At 37.0% G+C, this 19,424-nt stretch overlaps 2 protein-coding genes across 2 annotated transcripts in view; one reads left to right on the top strand and one right to left on the bottom strand.

Annotated features, from left to right (window-relative positions):
- The window catches only part of LOC130418827 (LHFPL tetraspan subfamily member 7 protein), a 99,343-nt gene extending 84,584 nt beyond the window's left edge, over window positions 1-14,759 (top strand). Inside the window, exon 3 of the mRNA XM_056744961.1 lies at window positions 12,315-14,759. Within this exon, the coding sequence (XP_056600939.1) occupies window positions 12,315-12,541 (227 nt within the window). The 3' untranslated portion in view covers window positions 12,542-14,759. The remainder of the gene's footprint in view (window positions 1-12,314) is intronic.
- Window positions 14,760-14,924: 165 nt separating this feature from the next.
- On the bottom strand, window positions 14,925-19,181 carry LOC130418826 (spermatogenesis-associated protein 22-like). The gene is made up of 9 exons (XM_056744960.1): window positions 19,098-19,181; window positions 18,875-18,968; window positions 18,298-18,341; window positions 18,079-18,180; window positions 17,047-17,185; window positions 16,607-16,937; window positions 15,910-16,015; window positions 15,739-15,836; window positions 14,925-15,346 (listed from the first exon to the last, which is right to left on the bottom strand). Exons 3-7 carry the CDS (start codon window positions 18,326-18,328, stop codon window positions 15,917-15,919), a joined length of 702 nt encoding a protein of 233 aa, XP_056600938.1. The 5' UTR covers window positions 18,329-18,341; window positions 18,875-18,968; window positions 19,098-19,181; the 3' UTR covers window positions 14,925-15,346; window positions 15,739-15,836; window positions 15,910-15,916.
- Between the last annotated feature and the right edge of the window lie 243 nt (window positions 19,182-19,424).

The raw sequence follows: 19,424 nt of genomic DNA, 5'->3' as shown, positions 1-19,424 counted from the left end.
CATGACTGCATCTTAGTCCTGTGTCACCCCCTGTAGTGCTTCGAAAAGGAGGGGAGGAGTGAGCCATTGGTCGCAATTCCCAACCTCACCTCTAGACGCCGCTAAAATCTCAACATTGCTCCTTTATGAAGTCTGTTGAAAAGACCATCATATGTTTTGTTGTGATGTTGTCTAAGACGATTTTTGTTTCAGACTCAGAGCATGTAAATAAATTCTCTAGTTTTGTTTCAGCTCAACAGATTAGATGGACAGAGATTGTCAACTGTGGCTGTGTTTGTGTATGTTGTGTTCAGTGAGCTGTGTTGATTAGATATCCACACTGTCTAAACAGGTAAACCAATCAAAACTGAATTGTAGGGTGCGTTCTTCTAGGTTTTATAAGGTGTATTTAGTGTGCCGTGATGGCTGAGTATGGCTGAACATTCACTGTTGTACCCCACTCTATATCTGTTCTACCAAAACAAATGCTTAAACTGAAGAGACGGACCCTTTTTCAGTACTAGCAGTGTGAGACAACCAGTGAAAATGCTGTTTTGTATTTGGTAACAATTGAGGGATATGTTGAATAATGACCTTAAAAACATTGGCTCAAGTGACTTGGGATCTACTATTTTTCGACTTTGGTAACTTTATGATGTTGGAGATGCCGGAGATTTGAGCAATAGTCTGAGCATAAATGAAAATTCTTTCATCATTTACTCACCCTCATGTCATTCCAAAACAGTATGACTTTCTTTGTTATGCCGCACACAAAAGAGGATATTTTGAAGAACGTTGGTAACCAAAAACATTGGCCCCCATAGACTGAAACATGACTGTGAATAAACAATAACAGAATTTTTCTGATAGGACTTAACTTTCCCTTTAAATCTTTAATTTGTTAAGAATAGTTTCTTGTTTGTCTTTACACATACACTTAAACTGGCATGGACTCGAAGTTGTCAAACCTGATGATCCATGAAAAGAAGGTAACGTGGTCAACATCACAGATTGTTGTTGATATTTGCATCATGGCATCATAATGTTGTACACCACTATAAATATAAATGTGTTTGCTCTCAGATCTGTTAGATATGACTTCTCATCATCCTGTCTAGCTATTCTTTACCTCCCACGTGCGTCTCTCATTCGGGCAGCTGACCACCCTGTTGGCCCCCTGCTGGTCCTAAAGCAGGAGATGGGAATGGTTTTTATCTCATCTTAATTCCGGTGGGGCCGCAGTCACGTGAGACCCCCGTTTTATCACCGTAGCTCTGCGGGAACTCTATCTGCTCCCTAAAAAATTCATTACCATTCAAACCACCTCAAACACACACACACATTAGATACAAAGATATTCTGATAGATATGTGCAGAAACCCATCTATATAAATACACGCACTAACGGGCACACGTATAGTCCAGATGTGTATATACAGTACACATCTCTATATATAAACACAGTATGCCTGGGTGATTGAATCTGGATTGAGATTGAAAAATATCTGTCATATATTCATATAAATGCATTAAAGAAGTATAGCAACACAACCAGACACACACACTTACCGTACGCACACTCCCAGACTTATAAATGGTAGCTGTGTCTTTTGTCTTTCTGACAGACTATTCTCTTGAGATGAACCATCTGCACACACACACCACACACACACTGAATGCTGTATACTCTGGGTTAAACTGGGCTTCTGAGACTTTCTGAAGTTGAGTTATTAGTCCGTGTAAAGCTTGACAGACATGTCTGACTTTAGCTCTGCCTGTTAGCTATAACTATATGGATTTACTTTACTGCACCTGCATAAGCCACAGAGCAAGGTATACATGTGCACACCACACACAGAGACCAGCTTATCATTTGGAAGTCAATGTTCTTTCAAAGGTGGCGAGCTAACATTAGAAAGTCATAAAAATGAGGTCTTTGACTGTAAGGGTATGCCTAAACATTTTGGACTTAAGTTTAAAGTTTACACAGCCATTTAGAATGCAAAGATTTTCAGGTTACCTTTTACATCAAAGTGCAGAATAATAATCTTTGTATTATTAATATCTTATTTTTATTTTATTTTAAGTTCGCCAAAGATGAAAATTAGGCTTTTACTCACCCTCGAGTTGTTCAAAACCTGTATAAATTTCTTTGTTGTGATGAAGACAGAGAAATATATTTGGAATAAAGCTTTTAATCAAACAGTTCTTGGTCACCGTTGATTACCATACTACCGTAGTAGGAAACATTTACAATGGTAGTAAAAAGTGTCCCTGAACTGTTTGCTTTCCTACATTCTTCAAAGAATCTTATTTTGTGTTCAACAGAACAAATCTTTTTTTAAGCAATTTTTCTTCTATGGTAGTCAACAGTGGCCAAGAACTGTTTTATTACAAGCATTCTTCCAAATATCTTTCTCTGTGTTCAGCAGAACAAAGACATTTTTACAGATTTGTAACAATTTAAGGGTGAGTAAATGATAACAGAATATTCATTTTGGGTTGAAACATTACTTTAAGTCTTTTAATGTACAGTATGTTTTCAACTTAACATTTAACCCTATTTCACCTTCACATGTAAATGGAATGAATGTAGGGACTATGAATGTATACCTGCTAGTAAAAGCAATTAGGAAGATAGATGGTCTATGACACAGAGATGAATGTGTAGTGCTCAAGTATGTCTTAAACTGAATTATCATTGCATAGCTCCTCAATCTTATTCTGGTGACTGGCTGACCATTTACATTGATGCATATGACCAGTTAAAACATGCTCCACAAATCACATACATCATGAATTCATGAATGCAGATGATCAGTTTTAAATGCCTGTGATGCACACACCGGAATTATGTGTGAGGTTTGATTTACGATGGGATTTATTCATTATAGAGGATATGAAGAGTTTGGTTCCAAAATGAGATAACTCTGTTTTTTTTATCATGTTTTTTTTTTGTTGAACATTCCATAACATCAATAAAACTGCAGTTGTTTTTTTAATTAAGCCATAATAACAAAAAAATACTGCTAACTAACACAATAGAACAAGATAATAACATGATGACATCATAAAAAACATGATTTTAGATTATTTTTTAAAATAGAGTTATTTCATTTTGGAACCAAAGTCTTCATATATATGTTTATGTGTGTGTGTGCATGTGTGTAGGTGTGGGAAGGGTAAACCCTACGGTATGTCCCCGCAAAGATGGCAATATCCAAAATCCTTATCCTTGTGGGGACATCTTTTTGTCCCGATGAGGGAACAAGCTTATTAATCATACAGAATTAATTCTTTTGAAAATCTAAAAGAGCATTACGTTTTGTGTGATTGTTAGTTTTAGGGGTAGGGTATTTGTGTAGTGTAGAAAACCATTGTGTAGAAACCATTGCGTCTATGGAATGTCCCCATAAAACATGGAAACCCAACATGTGTGTGTGTGTGCAGAGGTGTGTGCGTGTGTGTGTGTGTGTGCGTGTGTGTGTGTATGTGTGTTTGTGTGCGTGCGTGCATGCATGCGTGCATGTGTGTGCATATACACAAAGTTGTTTCTCTCTTATGTAACACCAATGGAATGTGCAACCATTCGCCAAAGCCAATTTTAACTCTTACTTTGGCAAGTTTTAATTTAAGGTTTGAAGGTCTAACAGAATGTATGAGTAAATGATTGACTCAAAACGCCAAAGGAATTCTGTTATTCAGCCAGACAGACAAAGATATCAACACATGCTGAACCACACAAATAATCCAAAAATAAATTAGTTTTGTTGATATGATACTGTCTTTCTCCTTCACTTACTCACACATGGTCTATTGAAGAACTACCTTTTTAACCTACACCTCTCAAGAAACATATGCCTCAAAATAGCCTTTGTCAAGTGTTTTGCTACCTTTAAATATTCTTGTTTCGTTTCTCTAAACTTTAACACTCTCTTACACTTAATCACACAGAATTTCACCACCTATTTTCTCTCTCTCTATATTTTTTTCCTCAACTTTCTTTTATTGAGCTTTTATAGCATTTTATAGCCTGCTGTCTCTCTTTCTCTCTCTCCACTCACTCGCATTGATGACCCTTATAGCGAATGAGTGAGGCAGACAGTAAACACTTCAGATGTAATTATGATTGTAGTGAGCTCTGAAAATCAGGGTTGTCTCGCTGGAATTTAACAAATGCAGTTATTAGAGACAGCCAGCCACAGTCCCAAGACCTTGAGTTCTCCACTTTTTTTACAACATAATGCACACGCCATGATTACATTTTCTGCATTTCAGCTCCTGTTTTAGATAGAAAACTATATTTTATTTCATCAGCTTTCATATTGAAAATTCAAAGCTTACTGCACTGTATCACATTCAACTACACACAGAGCTCTGAATATCTACCGAGCCGGGAATATGAAGCGTTATTGGACATTCAAGATGATGCTCCACTCTCTATCTCAGTCTGAATGAAAGAGAGCGACAGAAAGAGAGGGAGGAAGAGAGAAAATGGTGGTGCAGGGGGTCAACTGCCCGCCTGCAAGGGGAAATGGAAATAGCTCCCGGTCCACCCCCAATGAATAGCAATTCCAAGGGATGTCTGTCTCGCGCCCGCCACATCTCCACCTGGCATTATTGAGACCCGCTTCTGAAAATGAGCTTCAGGGGGATGGAAGTATTTGTGTGAGACTGTGTGTATAGTGAGCCTCTGTTGTGTGATTTCTTTTAAAAAATGTAATCAAAATGTAACATTACATTAACTATATGCATCTGGTAGACACTTTTATCCAAAGTGACTCACAGTACATTCAAGCTATACATTTTTGTCAATATGTGTTCCATGGCAATTCAAACCCATGACCTTTATGTTACCAACTCTGTGCTCTGTCTTTAAAAAACTCAGTTATTTATATGTTATAGGGATAGTTCACCCAAAACTAAAAATTCTGTCATCATTTCTTCAAACCTTTATGCCTTTTTTTCTTCTGCAGAACACAAAGGAGATATTATGACAAATGTTCTTAAGATGACCCCATTGACATTGGTTTTGTGTCCAAACAAAAGAAGTGAATGGGGTCCAGTACTGTTTGGTGACCAACATCTTCAAAATATCTTCTTTTGTGTTCTGCGGATGAAAAAAAGTCATAAAGGTTTTGAAATGGCAAGAGGGTGAGTAAATGATGACAGATTTTTTTATTTTTGGGTAAACTATCATTTTACCTTCCATGTAACACTTTGACTTTGTGGTGCTTTAAAATATGGTTTGAGTGTCCAAGATTAAGGAATTTCTGAAAACGGTTATTATTCAAATAGATCTGTTTGGTTGACTTTAACCTTTTGTGATTTATTTTATTAGTTACATTTCCGTGGAACTGATTTTATGTTAAAATTGAAAATAACAATAATCTTTCACCCTGTGGCGACATTTTTTGGTCCTTATATCATGTCGTCTCCTTTAATTAAACTGGCAATCTCTTTTCTTTAGTTTACTTCCGTTATAAAAGATAATAAAACCGAGAGACGCAACAATGTTAAAGACAAAAAACTAAAATGAAAGCGAGAACAGTGCTATGAAAAGTCATTTTGATGTATTGCAACTTTGCAGAGGCGTAATTAAACAATATTTCTGGGCTTTGGTGGAGGCTCTCAGCATATGCTGCATGTCAGTCGCTTCATCATTCATATGCATGCCAGCAAATAAACGCAAGCAGTGCCGGCAAACAAAGATTTATTAGACTTTTATATATTTATACTAGTCTCGTATTATTCTATTCCTTTATATTTATTTACATGGGAAACAGACACTATACAATCTTCTGTATTCATGACACTTTTGCTTAACTGCAGTACATGACTTTAGTCCTGATTTGCAGTTGGAGCAAGAAACAGCGCAGGCTGGTGTTAGTTGTGCTGTTTTTGAATAAGCAACAGAGGGTTGGATGCAGTTTTTGACTTGGCAACGGTAGGGTCTGAACCAATGGGTTGAAAACAAACCAGCATTTTTGTTGTACATACAGTATGCAGAAAATAAGAAGTGTCCTTGTTGTGAAAGAAATATACTTGTGAGTTGTGACATTGTTCGATCATTTTCAAGCAAAACTATATGATACTCAAAATTATGAATAAAAGTAAAAAGTTAGCCAGGATCATGTCCATCATCACGGTGTTTTCTGTTTTGGTAAATGATAGTAATTTGTCATAATTGGGGAGTTATAGTGTTACTAGTGTAATTCGCTCATAATGGCAAGAAAATGAATGTTTCTCTGTGATTCATACGGAAGATCTATAATTCCTGGACTGAGACAATCAACCTTCTCATTTCTTTTAACGGTAGTTTGACTGGTGCAACTGGATGCAAGTGCCCAAAGGGCTAAACAGGGCCATGACATGCTTACAATGCAGATGTTCTCATACAAAAAAAACAAAGATGAGATCTCTTTAATATCTTTATTATTTCTCCTATACATCAACATGATTCAATAGAAACTTTTAAACGTTTATGTGTCCTGCATTACTCCTACTCCGACTCTTTTTCTCAGGAGAAATTTCTGAGACACAAAAGAAATAAACCAAAGTTTTCATTCCTTTAATCTCATGAATGTCTATTTGAAGATGGATTGAGATATAAAAGGAAACTCATCAGTTTTAGGTTGCCATAGGGTGGTTGCCAGATATTTGTATAGTGGTCCAAGTAAAAAAACACTCCAAAGGTATTTTGGTCCCTTCTGTAGTTGGTCCCTTAAAAGTCTACAGCTTTTTTTCCTTGTTCTGTTATCTTACACTTTAAAATTGCAAATCTAGTCAGAAACATACTAGCATGACCTGATCAGTCGTCATGTCAATTGACAGATAAAGTACAGGCACACATCGCCCAGATTTCTGAAGAACAGGAACATGTTGACTATGTGGGTGATGACTTCCATAGACACACAGTTTCACATCTGCTCAATGTGTATATGTAAACGTGTGTGTGTGAATGTGTCTCCGAGTGTGTGGGTTCTGCAGGCTTCAAAGCAGGTTCATAGGGCTGAGCAGATAAGCATGGCAACATTTTTCACTGGATTTTTCACCGTGTGTGTGGTTTGTAAAATGCCGGCGCCTGTAATCACAGAAAGACAGTGATCTACAACTGATTGAGCCTGTTACGACAAGCTAGACAAACATGCTTTAAACCAAATCCAAATGAGTCGCCTATAGAGGCAGATCCAAAGGGCAGGCACCTTAAAGGATTAGTCTAAATTTAAAAATGAAAATAATTTACTCACCTTAATGCTAATCCGGAATGGGGATAATGGTCAGGATCGTGATTGTGTGTAGTTTTACAGCACATGGCGAGTATAAGCATTGTTTGTTGTTTGCTTTTGGCAGCTGATAAAGCGTTAAGACTTGGAAGCATTGGTGCGTGACGTCAGACCTAACAGACGGATTTGTGCCTTAGAAAGAATCTGCCTGTTGCCAATCCTAGCGGATTTGTGTTCAACAGAGTCCCCTGCACTTCCTCGTACTAATCAAATCGCAACATCCCAGTCACAGTGTTAATTCATTTTGAGCGGAGACAGAAGTTTAGTGTCTGCAGGGATGCAGAGGACAGTCATCATGCAAGAGACGATCTCTGACTCAATATGAGTGACTTTCTCTGCTGTCTCATTAACTCGAAATGCATTAGGGAATAGTCGGCCGTCCTGCCAACAGCGCAGAGACAGGCTCCTAAATCAGACCGCTGTTGGATGAAGTCCCGAATCAGCAAGAGATTTGCTTGTAATAAAGTTGGGCTTGCCATTTATTTGTCTGGAGTTGTAGCGGTAGTATAATCCAATATGACACAGTTGAGGTTTATTTGGAAACACCTACGTTAATACTTATCCACAGACAGGTCTGGCCGAGACAGCCCTTTTATCTTTTATAATTTAACTACTTTTAGCTTTACTCTTAATTGTAGAGATGCACCAACAAAAGATTTCTTCACCGATACTGAGACTGTATAACCAATTATTCCGAGTGAAATCTGCCCATACCGATTCTGAAGATTAAATGAATATTTCTTTACTTTCTGAATGTTCTTAATTCATATAATGACTGTTAATATTGAACATTAAACTTGTGATGTTTCTTAAACTTTTTATATACCGAGCACACATTTGTTGCATTTTCCTGTCCTCTTTTGATTGACAGAACATCGGCTCTGATCATCGCCTGTCTTTAAACTATTGGCCGATACCGATTATTGGCAGATATATCGGTGTGTCTGTAATACTCTCCGCTCCATTTTACAAGATATAATTTATTTTTCAGAACTTTACACATTTCCTTCTAAAGTCTGGGCATAATAAAGCAATAAGCCCCGCGAAGCAGTTTGTTACCTGGAAATTTTATAACGGCTTAGAACTTGACTCAGAATCAAGGTCCAGAACAGACCGTTTTATAATAATGATTTTAGCTGTTTTTTTATGTTTATGTCAAAAACTCTTGCCCCAAATTCTGAGTTGATGCCTAGTCAGATTTTGACCAATTTTGTTGGTTTTAATGGTTTTGATTCAATTAGTGGGCCTGGTCAAAAGGGAGCTTCATTTGTGCTTCAATTTTTTTTTATTTGATTTTGTATTTTGTTATTAAATGTAGTCAAGCAGGTACTTCTTCAAATTTAGAAAAAAGTGTAAATATCATTTAATTGTGTATATTAGGTGTCACAGGATCCGTTGTTTTATGTTGGAGAGAGACTATTTTGGCACCTTTTAGTTGCCATACTCTCTCTCCGGTCTTGTCATTGTTCCTGCCCTCCTGTTTTCTAGTTAGTGTTTATTAGTTTATCCCCTGCACCTGTCCCCTCTTGATTTGGTTCCCTTTATATTGACCTTGTGTCTCTTGTCTTGTGCTGGTTCATTGTTTGTGTCTTTGTGGTGAGTTGCTGTGTCTTGTGTAGTATAGTTTATTGTAGTTTAAGTGTCAAGTGTTGTGTCTAGTCTAGTCTAGTCTAGTCTAGTCTAGTCTAGTCTAGTCTGGTCTGGTCTAGTCTAGTCTAGTCTAGTCTAGTCAGTCCATGTTCCTGCTGTTATGTTTTGTTCTGTTACCCCCTCGTGGGTGTTTGTTTTGTATTTATTTATTTATTAAAGTCTGTTAAACCCCTTACCCGCTGCCTTGCGTTTGGGTCCTCTGTCCCTCACCACCCACGTCCATGACAATTAGGTAGATAAATGAAATCCCCGCCATTGATAAAGGGGTCTGCTATTTTTTTTTCCAGTCATTTTTCGCATGATTATGTTTAAAATAGGCTACTATTTTATTTATGTGTTTTCATTAAATATCAATGAACCACAAACATCAATTTAGCATCGATTTAAAGTAAGTGGGGAAAAACAAAGCTTTTATTTGTGATATTTTATCTGTAATTTATTTGTGATATACAACACAAGTATATCATGTCTTATTCGTCTTGATAATAATAAATAATATAAACAATACTTTTTGTTGAAGGAAATGGAATCATCTAAATGTCTAACTTTGAGGCTCAAAATAAGTTTATTATTCACTGGGAACATTTCCTCACCAGCACATCTCTAATCACTACAACTCGATTGTTAATTATATTTGGGAAGGTATTTAATGTAAAAATTCTAGATTATATAAGTGATACTCGCTTTTAAAAGAATACAATAAATACCCTTATTGGATGTTTAATTTAGTTATTATTAGCAAAAGTTGAAATTCTAAAGTTTAGTCTTATCCGATTAATCAAAAAAACAATCGTCCGATTATTCAAAACTGATCTCGCATACCCCTCCGAAAATGTACAGTTGCACCCCTGTGTTAGGGGGGCAGAAATGACATTATGCTGGAAATCTGTGTGACATACATTATTCTCTATGATACATTTACATTAACTGTTGGACATTGATAGTGAACCAAATGGAATAATCAAGATTGTGAAAGTGTGTTCCAAAAGAGTTCACATTTTCAATGGTCACAGGGTTGAAACGAAGCCATAAATCAAAAAAGACCTTTTACATGATGCTCCAGAAAAAGAATTACACTCCAAAGATCAAAGCAAACTGTGTTTTTTATTGGATGCAGTAAGTTCACAGTTGGTACATTGGTTGCCAGCACTGTCAACTTTTTCTTTGAGTGAAATATAGCTATACAGCATTATCACTCAAAGAGATGGTGACACTGGCCTCATCGTGTCCAGTGACACGACATAATAAGTGGCAGTGGAGCAGACTGTCTGTTCATTCAGGTTTTAAATCCTAAAGGCAAATGCCACCAGAGGGGCAGGCAGAAGTGTTATTACACTATTCACTGAATTTCATCATCAATTAATTTGTCACAGACACATATCTCCAGTGGATTACAGCAGCGGCCTCAAGTCACGTATATGTGTGCTAAGTCAACCTTGTCAGCGAGAAATTAGGTTCTGTTGCTTGGTATTGGTTTGAGGATGAAAAAATGACCGATAACACATGCCAGAGCATGTACAAAAGTAACACGTACAAGATGCTGTGTTACATTGCGAATTTTAGACCATGGATGTGATAATACACATCTAAATATTATAGTTATAAGCCATTTCTGCCATTCTGTATAATTTAAGTAAAGATATAGAAGTTTGGTGACAAACCCCTCAAACTGAAGTCATTTGCCAGCATGGACAGTGGCGGTAACCAGATCTCACCAGTGCATTTCCTCAGCACAGGCCTGGATAGTAATGGATCTTTAAGAGTCGATAGACGTGAGATGAGTTGGACACTAACATGAGCAGTGAAGGCAGATACTCTTAAGAGTGATCGACTAGAGGACTCGCTCTCCTAATGGCTTTTCTCTCTCATCATTTAGCTCCCACGTTCACCGTCCAGCCATCATCCGTAAAATTTTGATATCAGACATTTATGAGCTGGTGGTTTTTTGTGCTGGTGATGTATTTGATGCTTCCAAGACAAAATGTTAATCAGTAGGCTATTGTGATACTAGAGGCAAGTTTTTGCTTTAGCCTTTTGAGGCATAGAACTCTACTGCCATCTTCAGCATTTTAGTTGCTATAACAGACATATAGTCTGAAATGCTGTGGGATTAAATTCCCATAATAATAATTCTTGACAGCTAGTTTGCGGTTATTATATCCAGACGGGGAGTATTTTTGTAATTTACATTAACATTGTTAAAAAGCTTTTTTGACTCATTATGGTACCACAACTTTTCGACAAGAGGCAATTTAGTTTGAATTTATCACAATTTTGACTTTGATTTTATGGTATGTTTGAATGATAAATTAGCATTGGTTACATTATTCAAGGCTATTTTCTAAATATGATATCAAATCATATTGTGTATCATAATATACAGAGCTAAAGAGACTTACTGTATGTTTCTCAAATAATTTTGCTCGTAATTGTCATAAGATTTTTGAAAAACAAATATTTATTAATTGAATTTGCTTAAAATAGGCCAATGTAATATTTTGTTAAATAAACACAATTACAAACCACTTTGTCCCGCTTCCGACTTGTGTGTGTGGAGTTTGCATGTTCTCCCCGTGCCTCGGGGGTTTCCTCCGGGTACTCCGGTTTCCTCCCCTGGTCCAAAGACATGCATGGTAGGTTGATTGGCATCTCTGGAAAAAATTGTGTGAGTGTGTGAGTGAATGAGTGAGTGTGTGTGCCCTGCGATGGGTTGGCACTCCATCCAGGGTGTATCCTGCCTTCATGCCCGATGACTCCTGAGATAGGCGCAGGCTCCCCGTGACCCGAGGTAGTTCGGATAAGCGGTAGAAAATGGAATGGAATGGAACAAACCACTTTGCAAGTTAAAACATAGTTGTCGCTTTCTGTTGGTAATTATATCACTGTAATGTAGGATTAAAGTTAAAAAAATTAAAGTTTAAATCACAGAATAGTATTTTTTTCTTAGTTTTTAATATAACCAACGTTAAGTTTGGTTTAATTCAATTCAATTCAAGTTTATTTATATAGCGCTTTCCACAATGTGCATTGTTCCAAAGCAGCTTTACAGGGGCAAACAGGAAAACATAAAAGGTAAAACACAGCACAGTGCATGGTGTTTATAGAACAAGCAAGATCATTCTAATAAATAATATCTAATAAATAAATAAATGAATGAATGCAGTCTCCCGGTGAGCAAGCCAACACTGCCCTGCTGTGATGAGGAACCCAAACTCCAATGATTGATTAATGGAGAAAAAAAAACTTTTTAAATGATAGGGAAGTTAAAAGTGCACATCATTTGTCTAAATTATTACCCCTGTTACCCGTGAATTATTATTATGATTGTTCTTCTTGTTTTTTTTTCCAGGAGATACTTCTTCAAATAATTAATTTGCTTCCTCTCTCTTTATGTTTTAGTGTTTATTATGGCATCCGGTCTGCTGGTTTATCCCATTGGCCTCAACTCCAACCTGGTCAAGTCTTTCTGCGGAGACTCTGACATCTACTATGCCGGGGAGTGCCAGATAGGATGGGGCTACATGCTGGCAATCGTGGGTGTAATGCTTACCCTCTTCCTCCCCTTTTTCGCCAAGTATGCCCCCAAAGAGCACCTATCACCCACCCCGCTGCCCACCCTTTTATAGAGCGCTGAAGACCACCACCTGATATAAACACCCTGATCCGCCATAGCAAAAATGAAGCGATTCTGTTGACGTTGGACACACTGCAAAGTCTAATTTTCCATGGTTGGTAGCGATGATGTCATGATGAGATCACTGGAAAGAAGAACTGAAGATGTTACCCTTTGTATTCTCATTGACTTTGTGCTGACTACTTCATTTTCTTGTCCTTTTATTTGTTCAGAGTCTGCAAGGTGGGTATTCGAAGAGGACGATATGGATTTGGGTGTTTTGTCCCCTATTTATTTCCAAGGTCTGTCTTTTTATCTTGATGGAAGACCCTTAAGCACTAATGACAGAAAATATTAAAGGACATGTGGGCATACTTTGAAAAGTTTCTGAAAACATGGATCAATATGCCAAAAGTTGGTCCATCTCAGAACCCGATGAGTAAATTACAGAAACTCCTGAAAAACTTCTTTCAAACTCAATAAATCTGCCAGATTTCTTCAGTTTTGTTTAATACAGTTTTCAGGTTGTATCAGGCACCTGAAAACAAAATCCATGACACCGGAGGACCAACACTGTGGCTTACGCTAAACCTTTTATTCTCTGTAAAATGATCACTAACATCACAGTCTTTTGTCTGAAACTGTAAAACTTCAAGAACTTTGACATGACTTCAGACTCCCACGTGAGAGTAAGGAAGAGGATTTTTACCTGACCTCTAACACAAGCATGAAGTCCTTCCCAAAGCTCCAGAAAGTGAGAACATCCAATAAATAAAACACAGTAATGTTTTTCTCCAAACGTATGTCAATTTCCAGAGAGAATGGGAAATGTGAAGCCTCCTCATTCTTTGGTTACTGCACCTGCTGAATTATGCAGGATTTAACAATATCAGGAGGATTTGGAGAAGTTGGGTTTAGTCAACACTGAGACTACATGTTCTTGGAAAATACCAACTTCTAACCAACTTGTGCCTTTTGACCATTGCTAAGATTTAAGTACCTTTCATCGGGTACTTCTACTGAAACGTTTTGTTAATTCTCTCTTGTTATATTAATGTCATGCGATTATGTGTCTTCATCTATAATGATGATTAGAAGCGTGTTTCAACTGAAAGAGTTTAACATAGGTCCTTCATGTCAAGTTAACGTCCGGTTGGGATTTAAAGTGATAGTTCAACCTAAAATAAAAATTTTGTCATCATTCACTCACCCTCATGTCATTTCATACCTGTATAAATTAATGGTTCTGATGAACACAGAGAAAGATATTTGGAAGAATGTTAGCAATTTTCAATTCTGTGACGTCTGCTATAGGTCAAAAAATTAATTGGTAGTCAATGGTGCCCCAGAACTGTTTGTTTTCCTAAATTCTTCAAAATATCTCACAAAGATACAATATTTTTCCCTACTATGGTAGTGGATGATGTCACAGAACTGAAAATGGCTATCATTCTTACAAATATCTTTGTGTTTAACAAAACAAAGAAATGTATATAGGTTTGAAACAACCTGAGTTAATGATGGCAGAATTTTCATTTTTGAGTGAACCAGCCCATTAAGGGATTACAACAAGTTTTCATAACTAAATTAGTTTAACAAAATTATGAACAGCAAGTAAAAACAGTTTTGATTTCTTGTGATTATTTAGATATGTTTGTGTTTCGTTTAAATTAAGCTAATGCGCTAAGCCACTAACGCATTTCTGCCTGGCACACCAATACAGTGAAACTAAACCTTCTATGTGATACATTGGCCCAGACAGAATGTGCAGACATTTTTGCATTTTCAGATTTGGGGGATATCTGCTGATCAGACAATATTGATGGTTAAATGTGTTTCTTATACTTTTACTGGTAGCAGAAGACATCAGAATATGGCATGTAAAGCCTTTTTTGAAATTTTTACTTGTTGAACAGAGCACAACATTAAACTGGCATCAAATGTCAAATGAGAAGTCCCTTTAAATGTTATGCAGCAGGACACCGGTTGTGTGAAGCCACTCATTCATCTTTTATCATGTACTGTATGTGAAGTCTGACCACTGGTAGAACGTAGAACTTGTAGATTAGTGCTGTGGGTTTCCCAATGTGATGTTTTGATTGTAAATAATTCTATAACATGGCCTTCTTCAGATGATCGGATCCCTTTTGAAAGAGATTTTTTGAGATGTTACCTCATCGTTGTGTTCAATTTTGAATCCTTAAAAATGTTATGTGTTTCTTCTTTGTAATAAAGCATTTCACAAACTAAACTTAACAAATCTACATCTTTTGAGAGGACACCGTATAGGTTTTACAAAATATTTGCAACGTTTTAATAAACTGAATTAATACAATTCCTCATTAACACACCAAAACAATGTAAATTCAAATAAAGTGACCATTAGAAAGTGGAGATAACTTATAAATAATAGTATATTGTATAGGCATATAAATTACATCTCAGAAATGCAATGAAAAGTAACTAATTCATAACATACAATCAAAATCCTCAGCTAATGGTCACAGAGTTAATGCTGCTTAACATTCTCTGTTTATTACAGAACTTTTCTGAACTTCTTCACAACTAACACAACTTAATCCTAACTTTAGTCGGCATCATGTTAAATGAATATTTACACTCGGACTCAGATTTCATTGAGAACCAGCACCGCATTCCTCATCTCTGTGTCTGACGCTTTTACAGCCTCCTGGGAATTTCTTTGCTCTGACAGTGATGCAGCCCGGACTGACACACAAGTCATTGTGTCTGTCTGCTTGCTGTAGTTCCCAATGCAGCGATACGCCTGACCCCGGATCAGTTTGGGCAGTGTCTGATCCTATTGGACATAAACACAGTTAGTTTCTCTGACTTCATGTCTGCACCCACTACAAACGTCACATGTCAATGGTCAGTCATACTGTTTTATGGCAAAACAAATATGTTGCATGATTTTTATATGTTGCAGCATTCGCTAAAGAATATTATTAATATAAATTCATGGTTAAACAGAAAATGTTAATAAATCAGAAAGGCACAGCGGGAATAAACTGGAGGTAAATCACAGGACAAAGAACCTCTTCATAATCTTCTGTTTTGTTTGGTTTGTCATCTCTATCCCAGATCAATAGAAGTGTCTTTGAAAACATTTGAACAAAATAGATAGTTTTATGTTTATGCTTTGATAAACTCAAATATGTCCGTTGCTTTGGAATGACTTTCATGACTCACATTTTCAAGGTAGAGACACTGGACCACATCTTTGCCGTTCCTCATGAGGAATTTTTTTGCTCCGTAATCTGCGACTGGAACAGCAGAATCAAGTGTGGCTGTGAAGAGAAACACTTCTGTTAGATACACAGATTAAAAAAAAAAACTGTGTCTGTGATACAGGCTCCTCACCGAAAATCTAAAAGAGCATAGGTGCTCTTTTGGTATACTGGCCCCAGTGCTTCATGCCTTCTATAACAGCTGTGATGACACGCAATGATTTCTCACGTTGAGGCTTCTAACAAACAGTAGGGAAATACAAAGATGTTAGATGAACAAAGAAGGCTGAATTTTCATATTGAGATAATGCTTTACACTAAGGTGCTATTTGTAAACAATTAGTTGCATTAGTTACATGAACTAACAATGAACACTTCTCAAGAATTTACTAATCTTAGTTCATATTGATTTCTAAATCTGTTAATGCCTCATGAACTAACATGAATAACTGTAATGGCATTGACTAACATTAAGAAAAAATTATAAATGCTGAAAGAGGAAATTGTAAGCTAATGCCCTTATTTTAAAGTGTTAAAGAGATCATTTTATCTACCTATCACAAAGTAGACATTATTATTTTAAAAAGTATGTACATCCTGGATGTTCTTTCTAATGAGATAGTTTATGAAAAAAATCACTTCTGTACCAAAATCTGTAACAGAAGATAAAAAAACATTAAGCTCGACGTCCAAGCTGATCTTTTTCCATCAAAAGTAAACGGTGATGTAATACCCTTTTTTTTACAAAACAAGCCATGACGCACAGTTTACGCTTAGTCAATATAAAGTAGATCCATTCAAATGCTGTCTTTAGAATAAAATACACACACCTGATGCTGTGGGTTTATCCGGTCCTGTGATGTGTCCTTCTTCACTTTTGCACTCATCCCACTGCCTGATGGTCCAGTAGATCTGAAGTTCCACCTTCTGCTCTGACTCTGAGCTCCAGGATCTTCCGTGTTTATTGCTGCAGGGTTACATTGCTGGGCAGAGTAAGGCATTCTGAAGGAAGTTGCTGGCCTGTTAATCTGGTTCTGAAAACTGCTGGAAAATCTGGGTTGAACTGGTGAAGAGGAGCTGCTGCTTGGAAAACCACCATTAACCTGAAATCCAACTGCTGGCACCGAATCCTGTTTCATTGGAGGTTGCCAATTCTGTGACCTGATAGTAAATTGATGACAAACACAAATACAGATTTTTTTCTTTAATACACAAAATAGAGCTTTAATACCCTTTGGGATATGCAGAATAAGCAGAATACATCGCATACCAGCCATAAGCACCTGCAGGCTTTTTTGGATAAGGTATTGGTGCATATCCATGTCCCGCCATATTCTGTGAAACAAAAGGTTTCAGGTTGGCTTGTTGTGATGTAAAAGAGACTGACTGGTCCCATTGAACACTCTCACCTAAAAAATGCACAAAAAAATCAGTAAATATAATACAAATATGAACAATTTATATGATCTACTTATGGATTGGTCAAAGACGAAAACCAAATGCGATTAAAAAAAACAGAACATTTGAAAGGTTTACAGGACCAAATATGAGATAAATCACATGCATCAGTTATACAACATCACAAAAACTAAAAAGATCTGCATGATAACCAAATATGGTACAATATATATACTGTGCAAAGTGTGTGCACCTCTCAGCTGCGCTAACAAAATTAAGGTATTATTATTATTAAAATGGTCGTATGGTACGTTGAATACGTGTGTTTATGTGTCTTTGGTGTACTATAAGTTGCCCATGCATGAATTAGACACATACAATTGCAAATAGTAAAGTGTCGGAACAAAAGACGCATTTATTCTATCTAAAAGCGAATGCTCACCCAGACCTGCCTGAAACGCCTCGTGTAACCACACCCCCACAAATGTACGTCAGTTCGTGGTATGATTTGACTAAGACCGCCCAAATGTATACGCAAGTAAGATGGGCGTACCTGTCAGCACAATTGCTTTGCAACCTGATGTTCCAAATATGGTAAGAGACGTTACATTTCCGTCACACGCTTGCAGTATTTGACCAATCACTACGCACTGGTTAACTGGCCAATCATAGCACACCCTGCTTTTCAGAGCGATGAGCTTTGTTAAAAATCTGCGCATTTCAGAGAGGCGGAGCAAAGAGGACATTCAAACATGCACGGTAAGTGGAAAGTACAGTGTTTATAACCTTACATCGTATACACATTGCATTAAATCTGAAACAAACGATAATAATCGTTTTAACCGTGTCATATGTCCCCTTTAAGACTCAATATGGAAAATTTGAGCTGAGATTTCCATCTTACTGTAGTTGTTGCTATAAAAACGTCCATTTTCACAGGGATTCGATGTCAAAGGCAGCCTGCTCCTCTTTCTTTGATTGCCCAGAGCAGGCATGGAGAGAGAGCCTACAAATGAAGAAAATACTAAACTCAATAGCTCAATCAGACTCTGATGTGTACTTTCAACCAGCTGACTGTTAATGCTAATATTTATATATTGGAAAATGTGAAAGTGAGGCTTACCTGCAGCTGGTCGGTTTTCATTTCTCCACATTTTGACAAATTTACTGTGAAACATGAAACAAATAACTTGATAGTGCTACATTTTTAATGTACGAGTTCTGCACTAGTTTCGGTTTCTCATCATGAATATGATTTTCTGTCATTTATAGGCATTTTAACATCTAAGTGCTGATGAAATATAGCTCATGGGAGTGTCCTGGGATGGTAGTTTTTATTACTTACACACTTTTGCTAACCATTAAACACTGTTCTCTACATAACACATCAAATCACAGCTCTTGTGTGTAATAGGGAATATTTCAAATGCTTCAATCATCCAAGTGGTAACGTATGTAAACATTATTAGCTTACGTGCTCACTTCATAGCACTATAAAGTGTTTTCATGAGAAGAGGAAAGTGAAGAGAACGACTTTACGTTGGATAAAGAGGTGAACCAAGATAAGAAAATAATGACAAGACAGGATTAACACTTTGTCTTTGTCAGTAAAACAAAAGTAATGCATCACTGTCGGTCATTTTACATTTCTATATAACTCTGTCAAAAACTGGTTAATTATTAAACATTGATCTACTCACATCGTGCGTTGCTTCTTCCCCGTTAACCTGAAGCGTGACGCGTCTGACGTAACTATCGCATACTTCGGCTTCTCAGCTCTTGGTATAAAAGGCCCTGCGTGAGAAAATGGATGTGTGGCATGAGAGACCGGACTTAATAACAAATTACATCGAAAACAGCATTACCAATAAACAATATGCTTTCTACTTAAAACAACAGCATAAACTTAATATAACAACTTACGTCTGGACAGCACAACACCGGCGAATACCACCTCAGGTAACGCAAGCGCTAACAAAGTCACGTGACAGTGCTGTAAGTGCGCAAATCGTGTTTCCACCCAACCGAGCTAGCTGTACGTAATACAATTGTCTCTCTTTATACAGTTAAATGTGAAAACTACATTTAAGATTTTGTATATGTTTGTATATTAATAAATAAATGTTTGTACATTTTGGGGGGGAATGCTTGGTAGTTTGGTTTGAACCAATTTGGTCGAGTTATATTTGTTTTTCGTCGACTAAAGTTGTGTTGTAGTTTTGTCAGAATAAACCGGATTGCAATGAACTA

This window comes from Triplophysa dalaica, chromosome 4 (genome assembly GCF_015846415.1).
Source record: "Triplophysa dalaica isolate WHDGS20190420 chromosome 4, ASM1584641v1, whole genome shotgun sequence".
In the NCBI taxonomy this organism is placed as follows: Eukaryota; Metazoa; Chordata; class Actinopteri; order Cypriniformes; family Nemacheilidae; genus Triplophysa; species Triplophysa dalaica.
Note: the sequence above shows the minus strand (reverse complement) of the source record. Positions and strands in the feature narration are given on the sequence as shown.

Bases quoted from the DNA above. Each gene is read 5' to 3' on its own strand.
- LOC130418826 (XM_056744960.1), bottom strand. From the start codon at position 18,328: ATGTGGAGAAATGAAAACCGACCAGCTGCAG. The intron at 18,181-18,297 runs GTAAGCCTCACT...CTTCATTTGTAG, and splicing joins TGAAAACCGACCAGCTGCAG to GCTCTCTCTCCATGCCTGCT. The intron at 16,938-17,046 runs GTATGCGATGTA...ATTTACTATCAG, and splicing joins CCTGCAGGTGCTTATGGCTG to GTCACAGAATTGGCAACCTC.